This window comes from Phascolarctos cinereus, unplaced genomic scaffold, assembly GCF_003287225.1.
Source record: "Phascolarctos cinereus isolate Bilbo 61053 unplaced genomic scaffold, phaCin_HiC Scaffold_5;HRSCAF=322, whole genome shotgun sequence".
Taxonomy (NCBI): domain Eukaryota; kingdom Metazoa; phylum Chordata; class Mammalia; order Diprotodontia; family Phascolarctidae; genus Phascolarctos; species Phascolarctos cinereus.
The window spans coordinates 303800116-303814037 of NW_027555958.1; the positions used below are offsets into that span (position 1 = coordinate 303800116).

Below are 13922 nucleotides of genomic sequence, written 5' to 3' on the forward strand. Positions count from 1 at the left end.
TTCTTTATTCATTCCCCCCAAATTAGCTCTTAATGAGTTCAAGAAGCAGCAGGGTGTGGAGAATTGGAGGAGCTGGGCATTCTACCTGTGTGACCTTGCGCAAATTACTTCACTTCTCTCCACTTTTTCCTCATTGGTGAAATGAGTCATTGGACTGGATGACCTCTTGAATTCCTTTGCGCTCTAAATCGATAAACTTATAATAGCTGACAGTAATATGTTCCAGAGGCAATAAGGCATAACGGATGACGTGCTGGGTTTGGAATCAGGAACACCTGATTTCAGATATGGCTTCACATAGTACCTTAACTATGTGACCTTGGGCCAATCATTTAACACAGACAATTCCCCAGAACACATCTTCTAAGTCAAAGATGGGTTTCAATCTGCTTTGACTTAAGGAGTTTCCACACTAGAAGTTCCGAAGAGGACTATAAATCCTTTTGATCATCTCATTTCAATCTTGTAAAGTGTATGATTTCACTTGGATCCTTCCAGCAAAGCTGTGAGGTAAGGCTGTTAGCCTAACTTTCCAGGTGGGTAGAGAGAGACTAAATGACTTGCCCGTGGTCTCACATAGGTACTAAGTATTGGAGGGTAGGTCTAATTCTAAGCCTAATATTCTTACCACTACACCCCACTGCTTCTCTATGGCAATGATCCACACCCAATCCTGTGTAGAAGTGGCTACAACTACATGGTTTGTTGAAGGAGGAAGATTGCCCAACTCTCAGCTTGTATTTTTTTTTGTTTTTACTGATATCTTTCGTTTTTACATCACCTTTATTTCCCTATATACTCCCACCCCAGAGCCTACCCAGTAACAAGGAACTTTTTAAAAGAAAAGAAAGAAATGCATTCTCCCCACTAACAGTAAGGAAAACTAACACATCAGTCAAGTCCTACGGTATATGCCACGTTCCACCCCCTTGGTCCTTCACCTCAGCAGAGAAGAGAGGGAGGTTCAGCTTGTGTTTCTTAAAATAATTATCTTAACATCTTCTTACTTTGACATCTGCCCCTCTCCCACACATACACACTTCTCCAGAATGGAAAGAGAAACTAGAGGAGATAGAAACCTAGAGAAGACAGAGACCATGTGGCAGTTAGTTGGCTGGATTATAAATCTCTAAAGGGTACTTTAGGGCAGAACCGGAGAGGCAAGGGGACTGAAACTACAACAGAAAGGTTATGCAGGTGGGATAGCAGAAAGAACTTCCTGACAGTGAAGGAGGGGACTGAGACAGATATAAAGGCAGTTCTAAGCTTTGTTCTTTCCCTCTGTCTTTTGCTGCAGGGGAACAGGGCAGTCAGATGGCAGTGGGGAGAAGGGACAAGGCCTAACAAGAGCCATTTCCATTTCCTATACCCTCTGTTGGTTTATTTTTTTGATCAAGGAATGTTTCTGTTAGGTTCTTCAGTCTCTGGCTGGGGCTGCAGGAGGATGTGGACAAAGGAAAGTGAGACTAAATCCCTTGAATCTGGTTCCTCTGGCTCTTGTCTCCCCCCCCCCCCCAATACTCATGGGCTGAAGATTTCAAAATGGTAGGCAGTGAGGATAAGATGTGGGGTAAAGCCTAGATTTGAGGTTAGAGGTGTGCTAAGGGTGACTAGGGATGGAATAGGAAGAACTTTGAGAATTAAAGGGTCGTTTTGGGGGCAGCTAGGTGGTGCAGTGGATAGCACTAGGGCCTCGGAGTCGAGGACCTGAGTTCAAATGTGATCTCAGACACTTGACATTTAGTAGCTGTGTGAGCCTGGGCCAGTCACTTAACCCTTATTGTCTCACCAAAAAAAAAAGCGACTTTTAAAAAATGTTACTTTTTAAAAATGTACATAAGAGCATAGATCTACAACTGGAAGGGCCTTGGAGACCAGTTCATTTAATGGATGAAGAAAATGAGACTTCTGGAGATTAAGTGGAAATCACACAGGTGGTAATTGGAACCCAGAGCCAGGATATCCTGTCTACTCAATCTGGCTGCCCCTTCAATCTCTTCAGCGCCAGCGAATCCGACCCTCCCTATTTATTTTTGTGCTAAATCGTTTATGCTGCAGAGAACCCTCCAAGTCTGGGGTGACTGTGGCACACGGAAGGGTATAGTTTACAGACCTTGTCTCAGACCCTTCTCTTCCCCCCGCCCCCCGCAAAGGTGGAAACCCCCGCAAAGGTGGAAAGAGGTGACCGCAGTAACAGAGAAAGGACACACATTCAGCGTGAGTCATCTTTATTCCCCCATTCTCGGAGGTTGAGCACAGACCTGGGGCTGAGAGGAGGCGGGGAGAAACCCACCTGTCTCTCCCATCTCCACCTTTGGGGCCATCCTGAATACAAGGAAATTAAGAAGAGCTCCCACCTCCCTAACCCCGCCCCTGTCACTGCCCAAACAACTGAGTCACTGAGCAGACAGTCTTAGGAATCTGGTGGTGCCCCAGGGCTTTGAAAGCCCAATTTCTGGGGGAGCGGCTATTGGTAGACTGTCGCCTCTGCGGCTCATGACCCCTGCCAGCTCTGGACAGGGTCCTGTGCTGCGGGGCTATCGGTACACAGATGCCCAACGCAGGACAAGGTGCCAGGGACCCGGGAGCAACTGCTGTAGCCCGGGGCTCCGGAGGGACTGGGAAGGGGCTCTCCGCCTGCGCCTGCACGGCGCCCCACTGTGAGGATGCCTGCAGCGTGGTTGCCGCTGGCTTGCAAGAGCCTCTGTAGTCGTCCCTGTAGCCCAGATAGGCCAGCCCTCCGTTTCCCCAGGGTGAGAATGCCGGCCGCGTGGTTGCCGGCTCCGTGTAGCAGGTCGTAGAGACGGCAGGAACAAGTTTTCTGTCGGCAGCAGTTGGGCATGGGCTGGGCGGCTGCCCGGGCAGGTAGCAACGCCGGGAGCACCAGCAACAGAAGCAGCAGCGTCACGGTGGCCCAAGAAGCCTAGGGTGGGGAGGGTGGAGGGAGAGGTGGGCACACTGGGCAAGCAAGGGCAAACCTCGCTCCACCCCCCAACACTGTCACCATGCTAGCATTTTCACATCTCCCATCCTCATGAAACTGTCATCCAGAAATCCCAATACTGGTGAAAAACAAGAGTTTGTAGAAGGTGCAACCACTGGAGCCCAGCTTTCTGTGGTGCCTTAGAGGACTAAGGACATGGATCAAAGTTCCACCCTTGGGAGGTCTATCACCTCCACTCTAGTTAAAAAAGGAAAGGCAAAGGGGTGGGAGAGGAAGGAAATAAATTGGGCTGGTCTGTAGGAATGGGCTTTAGGGGACTTCCATATTTCTATGAATGGGTGTGTGTGTGTGTGTGTGTGTGTGTGTGTGTGTGTGTGTGTGTGTGTGCGCGCGCGCGCGAAAGACTCCCATTTGCTATCTACCTCAATGTCCATCCCAAACAAATCTATTGGTCTTTCCTATGAGGTAGAGTTCTTCATCTTATTCTGTTTGCTTCCTCACCTGATCTGTCTCTCCCCACCCCCAAGAACACTGACATACAGAGAGTGTATTCAAATTCATAAAGAAATCAGAGAAAAGTCAGGATGCCAAGGATGAGTCTTTTTCATTTCTACTGTCTCTCCTGTGGGACCAGAGCTGCTGCTCTGAGACCTAGAATTATGGACTTAGCCACTCCTCACTTTCCAGCTGCCCGACTCGTGGCCTAAAACCAAGAATTGAACCATGGACCTGAACTAGGAACTCCTAACTCCTCCATAAGATCAGATGAGGCTCACCCACCCCAAGTGAACTGATAAAAATGTTTGCAGCCTGAAAGGCCACTTTCCCTACTGACACCTCCTAATCCCTTTCTTTAGATCCCTGTGGCCTTTACCTTTGAAGTGGCTGGATCCATAGTGCCAGGAGCTCTGGAGTAAGGGACAGCCAGAAGCATGTCAGGCTGTCCAGTCGGAGGGTGCAGAGAGCCAAGCAGATGCTGGGCAGCAGTGGCTGGGTGGCAGTGACTGGGCAGCTCTCACCCTGAGGCTTATAGTGACTAGGGCTTGTAGGGAGGAGGGATGGGCATCTACGCACATCCCCTGGATCAGACAAAGCCACAACTAAGAATACCATCATGGAGAGGGGCTCGTCTCTAGGCTGAGGCTGGAAGAATGAATGAAGTGAGGGCTTTGGAGATGGCTCTGGGTGATGTGGCCCCTAGCTTTCCCCTAAAGAAGATGGAAAGCTCCCTGGAGATGACACCAGTCGCTGGGCATTAATAAGGCAATTGCAGACCCAGGAATCTGAGAATACAAAAGCAGCTCCAGCTCTGGCTGGGGACAATGAGGCTGAGGGGAAGTGAGGGTCATTAGACTAATTAGAGGATAGGGTAAAAATGGGAGGGGGGACGCAGATACTGCATCTCGTCCTAGACATGATGCATAAGCCATATGTAGCGAGGGAAGAGGATGAATTGTTAGCAACTCTTTATTCTCATCTCTGTCTCTCCACGGCTCCAAATAGTTATTTCTCAGGGGAAAAAAATGCTTTTATCTAACCCCATCTTCCCTTTTTTTTTTCCAGCTCAATTCTTCCCTAGTTTCAGAAATATCCCCTTTTACTCTTCCACCCCACCCCACCCCACCCCGAGACACAGAACCATCATACATATAGGTCTACGTAAGTTTATTGTGAACTGGCTTGTTGACAGATTTCTTTGGAGGCATAAGCCAACTTTCTCCTGGGCCTAGGCTTGGGGACTGGTTGGGTTTCCTACGGTCTTTTAGCATTATTGACCCCACTGCCCACCCCTACCCTCCTGCCATTTCTACCCCAACACCAAGGCAGAAGGAATGACAGTGCAGTGAAATGGAAATAAAGAATAATGGAGAACAGAATGGAGAACATAGTTTGGCTCCTGGCTTGTCCACAAACTAGCTGTGTGACCTTTGGCAAATCATTTAACCTCTTTGGGACTCAGTTTCCTCTTCTCTAAAATGAGGGCATTAGCTTAGACAATTTCTAATACTTCCTTCCAGTTCTGACATTCCAGAAAACCATGTGCTTACAACAGGGCTCAAAATATACCATCTCTGATAGCACTTTCCCCCACAATACCCCCCCTTCCCTGGCCAGTATCAGTACAGTCTCTTGGGAAACAGGGACTGGGTAAGTGGGATGGAGCTGCTGCCAAATTATGGTCAAGACAATGAGGGTGAAGGGAAGGGAAGACAGAGTGGTCCCTTTCTAGCTTAGAGGCTCCTAACTTGTTAGAGGCATGAGAAAGAGACTGACTCACCAATAGCTCTTCTTAATTTCTGATTTTACACCATATCTCTTAGAGATGGATAGACAGACAGTGTGGCACAGAAGATAAGAGTGTTGGCCTTGAAGTCAGGAAAATCTGGGTTCAAGTCCAGCCTCAGGCACACATTGGCTATGTGACCCTGGCAGAGAATGCTTCTACCTGAACTGGTAGAGCTTCCTCATCCAGAAGATCCCCTATATTAATGAAATCACAGGACTGACGTCTACCCCTACTCTAGTCCCTATGTTTAAAAATTAAGTTAGTGTTCATGCATGGAGACAGAAGGGACAGCAAGACCTGTATTCATTCTATCCTGGTGCACTCATCTTGAGTAACTCTACCTGCCCCCATTATCAGTCCTTCACTGCCCAGAAGCTAAAATTAGCATCACTTAGCCTGGATAGAAGGCAGGAAAACTGGGCACAAAGGTTCCCAAATGAGATTTTTTTCCCACTCTGAGAGAGTACAGACATACTAGGGTGACCCCCTAGACTCAGAGAGCCCACTGGACTATGGGGCTCCAGAGACATATGAGAGACACCTAGTGACAGAGGTGGGGACCTGAGGACACTCAAGACACCACCCTCCTCAGCAGAAACTGGATCAGATTTTTGTGTCTCAGGATACGGGGCATCTCTGGGGGAAAGGAGGAAAAGGGCATCAATGAGGGAGAGGAGGAAAGGAGAGCACGGAGTTCACTAAAGCCCCCTTGGCCCACCAGGTGGACTTGGGCAGGTCCAATACTGCCTCGGAAACGGAGAGACTTGTAGGTGGGGGAGGCTTCCTGGAGGCAGTGATCGAGCTGGGAATAGAAAGGACAGATAAAGCTTAGGCCAAAGTGTATGCTTATGGGGTGTAGGATAGGGGGCGGGGTTTAGGTGAGGGTACAGATCATGAGCTTGTTCCAGCTAGAAAGGACCTTAGGGTCACTCATCTCTCCTCAGTTTTCTTTGTTTTCTTTCCTGGATAAGTTCCTCTCTCCCTCCCAATCCCAGGTGAATTCAAGGAACTGAGGTAGAGGAAACTACAACCCCTTGCCTTACTCCCTTACCTTATGTCGATGGTCCTCAGACAAGCCCCTGACCCCTCTCAGCTCTACAAACACTTCGTAGTGGGGAGCAGAGCTATCCGAAAAGGAGCCTGTGGGAAGTTTCCACTCTTTACTTGAGGGATCCTTGGGAAGGTTCTTACCTCCCCTTAGTTCCCATCTTGGGGTATGTGGGGAAAAGTGACAGGTTTTTTGGGGGAGGATGGGGGCACATTTGGGCTTGTAAGTGGAGAACAGAAAATTGCTATTTCATAAGAGAAGGAAAAAAGGAAGGGAAATAACACTCCAGAAGGGATGAAGATTAGACTCTGGAGAGGATTTCTATCAAGAGACAAGAAGCTGCCATCTGCCTGGGAGATCTCAGCTTTGGAGAGACTCTAAGCAATGGGAAGTGAGGGCAGAGTGGTAGTAAAGGTACACTTCCTATTTAAAGGCAGGGGACTGGATAGCATAACCCTAGGAGAGGGAGGCAGGAAAATGTCTTACCCAGAATGCCACTCTGTGCACAGCAGTAATCCAGCAGCTTGGCCCCTGGCCAGAGCCCCACAGCACGTAGCAATGCCCCAGAGAACACATCTTCAGAGATGTCCTCACCTCGGACATTGAGGGACTGACTCAGCCTAGGGTGGGAGGAGTGTGGGGAAGAAAAAAGGGGGTCATATCAGTCTCCCAAGGATAGGGGCCTTCAGGGATGCTCTCTCCCCTAACCCTCAGGGAGGGCTGGCAAGGTAGCAAGAATCTTAGAGCCTCCCAGCAGTTTCAGGGAGATTTATAGGGCTGGTTTAGAAGGAAGCCAGGTTTTGGGATTAGGAGGACAAAACTGTTCTCTGGAGTCGCTCAGCTGGGAGGGCTCTGCAGGATCTCTCCTAGACCTCTCAGCATGGGAAACTTTGGGTCCAAGGGTTGTCTATGGGACGTTGGATGTCTCAGCCTCAGTCTCCTCCATAATCCTCTGGTAAAACCCTCTTGGCGCTTCCCTCAGTGGGCCACTCACCTTCGGACAAATCTGACTACAGGACACTGATTGTAGAAGCCGATGACTTGGACCACATCCCCCAGGGGGCACCTACGCATGGCAAAGACGAGAGTAAGTGGTAATAAGAAAGGGATGAATAAGGTAGGGGAGACAAGGAGCAATCAGTTCAGCCCCAGCCTCCCTCCTCCTCTGCTTTACCAGTAATCCCTTTGCTTAAATTTCCTCCCACTTTCATTTTACCAGTGCAATGCCTGGAGGGGCAGAGGTGAGGCAGGGCTCTGGGGAAATCACCTGGTGAGGCTAGCATCATTGGTCAGCACCAGTTCATATTCTTCCCCCAGTAGGGCCTCCCCTAGTAGGAGGGTGGAGGGGGTTTCCTCTTGGCTCTTCCCCTGGGCTGGGAGCAGTTCCACAAAGGGAGGTCCTGGGAGTAAGAGGTATCCTGGCTTTAGCTGCTTTAGGCATAGGTTCAGTCCAATTACACCTGAGGGTAGGAAGAAGAAGTGTTGGGCAGAGAACAAACTGTGATCAGTCCCTCAAGGAGAGGTATTCTGGGATATTCTCTCCCCTCCTGCCCACCTATAGGGGAAGGATAGGGCCCGGTCCATTACCTTATGAACCTTTGCCCTGCCCTGCTGGTAACACTTCTGGCCCTCCCCATTCCAGATCTTGGCTTTTTGCTTGTTCTTCTTGCCAGGATCAAATCTTTTCCTCCATCACCCGACCTTAACTGCTCCAACCTGACTAAACCATGATCCCCAGCTCCAATTCACAATGTCTGCTGCCCATTGTTGACCGCTTATCTCTACCCTAGGCCCACCACAGAGCTTTCCTGACCCCCTGACCTCCAGCAGCTACATAAGCAGGTGAGAAGAAAGGCAACCCTTGGCACCAGGTACTCCGCAAGGCGGCTTTGGCCACATCTTGCCCCCCTGCGTCCTTCACCACCACCACCTGCAGCTGGGGCCACAGCCTTCGAGCCAGTCCCTTCGTTCCCTGCTCCAGTTCAGTTTTCAGCTCTGCTGCCCGAGCAGGGGCAGGGGGCAAGAAGCCAGAGATGCCAGCAGCCACTGCCTCCACCAGCCCCTTCCAGTTGGCCCCAAGGCAGGAGAAGACATCCAGCAATTCAGTTGCTGTTCCAGCCTCTAACACCTGCAACTCCCTGCTTCCAAGGGCTGCCAGAATCAGCAACCGAGGGTCCCCTGCTCCTGCCCCAGGGGGACAAGCCCAGGCCAGGAGCCTCAGGGGCCAGGGGAGGGAGCAAGGCCAGGGCGAAGTGAGGGTCAAACGGGCAGTGCCTCCTGGAACTAGTGCCCCTGGATACAACTGTTTCAGGGAATTGAAACTCAGCAACATGACCTGGAAAGAGAGATGGGATGTATGGATGGGAAAGCATCAATTTGACCTCTTCCACCCCAATCCCAAGTCTGAACCAAGTCTTCCCCTGCCAATCTCAGTGCCTAAAATATAGAGGTAACCTTCCCACCACTTATGAGATGTGAGCTTAAAGGTTGGTAACTCAGATGGGGAAGGGGGTCTCTCTATCCCTCCTCTCTCCCACCCTGGAGGCACCTCTGCCACTTCCTCTAGCTACCTGTAAAGAATCCCAGGGGGTAGAGCTGTACTGGGGATGCTGCGGCATCTCCAAGTCTTCATCAGTCTCCCCTGTCTTGCTGTGGGGGTCCAGGTGAGGCCAAACCAGAGGGAACTGATTCCGGAAACTGTTCAAGTCTGTAACCATCAGAGATACACCATCCCAATGGAAATACTCTGGTTAGAATCATCTCTTGTGGGGCTGGGAGAGAGAGAGGGGAGACTTTTTGGTATGGAAGGTGGGAGAGGTGCCTTTTTCCAGGAGTGTCAAACAAAAAATAGGTTCTGGTGCTGACTTGGACAGAAACCAAGGTTTGGGACCAGGAGAGTGTGACTAAGCTAGAATAGGAGAGGATGGGCTTTGGGAGGGTCTCTGGCAGCCTGGTATTCCTCTATGGACCTAATCAGTTGGGCAAAGCTCTCTCTCATTCCAAGACCACACCATGGGGATTTCTGGGCCCAGGTTTTCATGTATGGTTTCTCTCAGTCTACATACTCTTTATACATAGGATCATAAATTTAGAGATGGAAAGGAGCTTAGTCCAAATCTCTCATTTTTCAGGTGAGAAACAAAGGTCCAAAAGGTTAAGTGATTTGCCCAATATCACACAGGCTGTAAGCAGCAGAATCAGGTTTTTAACCCAGGTCCTTGAAATTCAAATCCAGCCCTGTCTCCACTATATTACCCTATGTGGTGATGGATAGCCAGAGGGTGCAATGGAGAGGGTGCTTGACTTGGGAGTCAGGAGTCTGATTCCTGCCTCTGGCCTCTTTAGCTATGTGACCCCCGGGCAAGTCACTTAACCGCTTTTTTTGCCTCAGTTTCCCCATCTGTAAAATGGGGATAATAACAGCACCTACCTCCCAGGGCTGATGTGAGAATCAAATGAGATAACATGTGTAAAATGCTTTGCGAACCTTAAAGCTCTACACAAATGTTTTTATTACCATTCCTCCATATTACAGTGGCTGAACCTGAGAACTATTTCCATAGTCCTTTGGAGAAACCTACCTGGTATTTCCCCTACTGGGCAGGTGGTGGTCCGGGGTCCCTGAAGACACCAATGCAACGCTTGCTCCTGGCTTTGAAGGACATGAGTCGTGCTCTTCTCCAGTCCCCACTGCTTCCAGGCTGCTGCCCAGCCTAGGGCTCTTAAGGCCATGCTATGCTGGAGTGTAGCGCCCCAGGCCTTCCCCATTCTTCTGCTCTTCTGCCACCAGAACAGGGTCAAGGGCAGCAGCAGTAGCAGCAGCAACAGCAGCGGCAGCAGCATCTTGATGGGAGCTTCTAGGAGAGGAATAGGGGAACCATAGCTGCTCCTCCTTACTCCTCCACATATAGAACAGCTGAAGCAAACGGGGGACAGGGAAAGAGCCAGGCTCCAGGAAAAGATGGGGAACGAGGGAGAGAAAGGAGCATTCTCTAAGCCTGCTGGAATAGTTTTCTGGCCATCTTATTTCATTTTCCCCACCTACCTCACCGTTGGGATCTGAGGCACTTCCAGGACATCCCACGGCTCCAATCCCCCACTTGCACACCCCCTTTACTTTTGCTCTGTGCTCCCACTTCCTTTTGGATTCCAGCGCATGCTTCACCTCCTCCCTGAACCCCAGTTTCTGAAGATCCTTCCGGGTTTCTTCCGGAAACAATATTCCTCTTCCGGACCGGAAAGAGTTGAAGTTTTAAAATGCAGGGGCCAGCTAGGGAAATCTGGTCAGCCGGAAGGCAGCCAGCTCCGGGGTATGCATTTGTGCTGGGAGAAGGTGGAAGGGGAGTCTTAAAGGGACAGGCTGTAAAAGGTTAGCAGCTCTAGCACTGGATTGAGGCTTTATGGGGAAGAGAAGAGGAAGAACAAGAGCAGGACAGAAAACAAAGGCAAGTGGAGGGTGAGCTGAGGAATGGGAATAGGGCTTCTGTGTGCATTTTGACTAAATGTCTGTGAGTAGCATGTAAATGAACACCTGTTTCTTAAGTCAAGCATTCCTAGTCAGGCTTGCCGCTTCAGAGCAGTAGAGTTCTGGAGTAAGAAAGGACTAGAGAGGTAAAAGGGAGTGCATGAGATAGGGCTGTATAAGGAAACAGACTTGGGGAAAGGTCTAGAGCAGGGGCGGGGAACCTTCGGCCTCAAGGCCACATGTGGCCTTTTGACTGAGTCCAAGTTTTACTGAACAAATCCTTTTATTAAGGGGATTTGTTCTGTGAAGTTTGGATTCAAAAAGCCGTTATTTGAGGACCTAGAGGGCCATATGTGGCCTCAAGGCTGCAGCTTCCCCACCCTTGCTTTAGAGATTAATAGGAAAGATCTTAGAGATCACCTTGCCCGACACCCCTATAAACCACATTCTCAGGCATTGAAGAAATTGACAGATGTGATTGGTGAGACACCATGGTTGTAGTTCAGTCATCTCATTCATGTCCGACTCTTGGTAACCCAGGGTCACACAGCTAGTAAATGTCTGAGATTAGATTTGAACTCAGGTCTTCCTGACTCCGGGCCTCGCACACTATCCATTATGACATCTAGCTGCCCCACTGTTAACGAACTGGAGAGGTGGGGTGGGCCTGGAGAAGGTAAATATACCAATTTTCAAAAATAGAGGAGATAATGGAATCTTCAAACTATAGGCCAAAGAGTTTGATTCTTGGGAAAACCTTATTACTAAAGGGATGATTGTTAAACATCTAGAAAACATCACAAAGAACTTGCACGCCTTCATGGCTCCATCAAGAATAGGCCATCATACGTGGGAAAATTGGTACACTAATATATCGTTGATGGAGCTGTGAACTGATTCAACCATCCTGGAGAGCAATTTAGAACTATATCCAAAGGGCTATAAAACTGTGCATACCTTTTGATCCAGCAACACCTAGGTCTATATCCCAAAGAAATCATAAAAAAGGGAAAAGGACCCACATGTAAAAAAATATTTATAGCAGCTCTTTTTGTGGTGGCCAAGAATTGGAAATTGAGGGGATGTCCATCAATGAGGACTGGCTGAACAAGTTGTAGCATATGAATGTAATGGAAATGGTTGTTCTATAAGAAATGATGAGCAGGCAGACTTCAGAAGAACCTGGAAAGACTTATATGAACTGATGCTGAGTGAAGTGAGCAGAACCAGAACATTGTACCCAGTAACAATCACAATGTGCAATGGCGAACTTTGATAGACTCATCTCTTCTTAGCAATGCAAGGACCCAAGACAACTCCCAAGGACTCACGATGGAAAATGCTATCCACATCCAGAAAAAGAACTATGGAGTCTGAATGCAGATCAAAGCATATTATTTGCTCTCTCTCTTTTTTCTTTTCTTTTTTGTTTGTTTTTTCTTTCTCATGATTTCTCCCATTGGTTCTAATTCTTCTTTACAACATGACTAATGTGAAAATATGTTCAATATGAATGTATATGTAGAGCCTATATCAATGCACACCATCTTGGGGTGGGGGAGGGGAGAGATGGGGAGAAAATTTGGAACTCAAAATCTTATGGAAGTGAATGTTGAAAACCGAAAATAAATTAATAAAAAAAAGAAATTATGAACAGACAGATTTCAGAAGAACCTGGAAAGACTTATATGAACTGATGCTGAGTGAAGTGAGCAGAACCAGGAGAACATTGTACACAGTAACAGCAACATGGTTCCATGACCAACTTTGATAGACTTAACTCTAGTCAGCAATACCATGATCTAAGACAATTCCAAAAGACTCATGATGGAAAATGCTATCCACATTCAGAGAAAGAACTATGGAGTCTGAATGCAGATCAAAGCATACTATTTTCACTTTTTTATTCTTTTGGTTTTTCTCTTTTGTTCTGATTCTTCTTTCACAACAAGACTAATGTGGAAATATGTTTAACATGATTGTACATGTATACTATATCAGATTGCTTACTGTCTTGGGAAAAGGGGAGAGAAAGAAGGGAAGGAGAAAAATTTGGAACTCAAAATCTTACAAAAATGAATGCTGAAAACCATCTTTACATGTAATTGGAAAAAATAAGATACTATTAAGTGCAGAAAAAAAAAGAATAAGCCATCGTGGAAAACTATTATGCAATAAGAAACAAGGAACAAAATGGTATCAGAAAAACCTGGGAGGACTTATATGAACTGATGCAAAGTGAAGAAAGCAGAAATGGGAGAACACCGTACACAGTAACAGCAACACTGTAACAATGGTCAAGACTTACTATCCCAAACAATACAATAATCCATGCCAATTCCAAAGGACTTATGATGAAAAATTCTATCTACCTCTTGAGAGAGAATTCATGAACTCTGAGTGAAGACTGAAGCATACTTTTTTCCACTTTCTTTTTCTTGCTTTTTTTTCCCCAACATGGCTAATATGAAAATATTTTGTATGACTTCACATGTGTAATTGATATAATTTTGCTTGCCTTCTTAATGGGTGGGGCAGGGGTTGGAGGGAGGAAGAGAATTTGGAACTTGAAATTTGTAAAAAATGAATGTTAAAAATAAATAAAGGGGGGGGGAAGAACAGGCTATCATGCCAAAGAACTGGAAACTGAAGGGGTGCCTATTAATTGAGTAATGATGAATGAGTTAGTGAATGAATGTGAATACTATTGTGCTGTAAGAAAAATGACGAAGGGGATGATTTCAGAGAAACCTGGGAAGACTTGTATGAACTGATGTAAAATGAAATGAGTAGAAGTTGGAGGGCAATTTATATAATGACAATAACATTGTAAAGACAAACAATTTTGAGAGATTTAGGAACTCTGATCAACACAATGACCAATCACAATTCCAGATGATTCATGAAGAAACATGCTACTCATCTTCAGTGAGAGAGGTAATGGATTCAAAGTGAAGACTGAGACTTTTTTTTTTGGCACATAGCCAACCTGAGCATGTGTTTTAACTACATATGTTTGTAATAGGTTTTGTTTCTCAGTTGGGGGTGGGGGGGAGAGGAGATGGGTTGGAGAGAATATAGACCAGAAAATAAAATATAATTAAAAGAAAAAAACCGAACCAGGCCATGCCAGATAAATCTCATTTCCTTTTTTTTTTTTTTTTGGAGGCAGTTACCT

General features: G+C 47.3%; 1 protein-coding gene across 4 annotated transcripts; it reads right to left on the reverse strand.

Annotated features, from left to right (window-relative positions):
* Positions 1-2211: 2211 nt before the first annotated feature.
* Positions 2212-10726, reverse strand: LOC110198456 (GH3 domain-containing protein-like). Of its 4 annotated transcripts, none has more exons than XM_020972742.2 (9): positions 10325-10726; positions 9861-10133; positions 8850-8986; positions 8101-8614; positions 7547-7739; positions 7274-7345; positions 6766-6899; positions 6283-6371; positions 2212-2923 (listed from the first exon to the last, which is right to left on the reverse strand). In XM_020972742.2, exons 2-9 carry the CDS (start codon positions 10120-10122, stop codon positions 2495-2497), a joined length of 1830 nt encoding a protein of 609 aa, XP_020828401.1. In that variant the 5' UTR covers positions 10123-10133; positions 10325-10726; the 3' UTR covers positions 2212-2494. The 4 variants fall into 4 exon arrangements, with proteins under 4 accessions (XP_020828401.1, XP_020828400.1, XP_020828403.1 ...); XM_020972741.2 differs by having other exon boundaries at positions 9861-10136; positions 10325-10725; XM_020972743.2 differs by lacking the exon at positions 2212-2923 and adding an exon at positions 4595-6033 and having other exon boundaries at positions 9861-10136; positions 10325-10708.
* Between the last annotated feature and the right edge of the window lie 3196 nt (positions 10727-13922).

Bases quoted from the DNA above. Each gene is read 5' to 3' on its own strand.
- LOC110198456 (XM_020972742.2), bottom strand. From the start codon at position 10,122: ATGCTGCTGCCGCTGCTGTTGCTGCTGCTACTGCTGCTGCCCTTGACC. The intron at 7,740-8,100 runs GTCAGGGGGTCA...TCCTACCCTCAG, and splicing joins TGCTTATGTAGCTGCTGGAG to GTGTAATTGGACTGAACCTA. The intron at 7,346-7,546 runs GTGATTTCCCCA...TGCCATGCGTAG, and splicing joins AATGATGCTAGCCTCACCAG to GTGCCCCCTGGGGGATGTGG.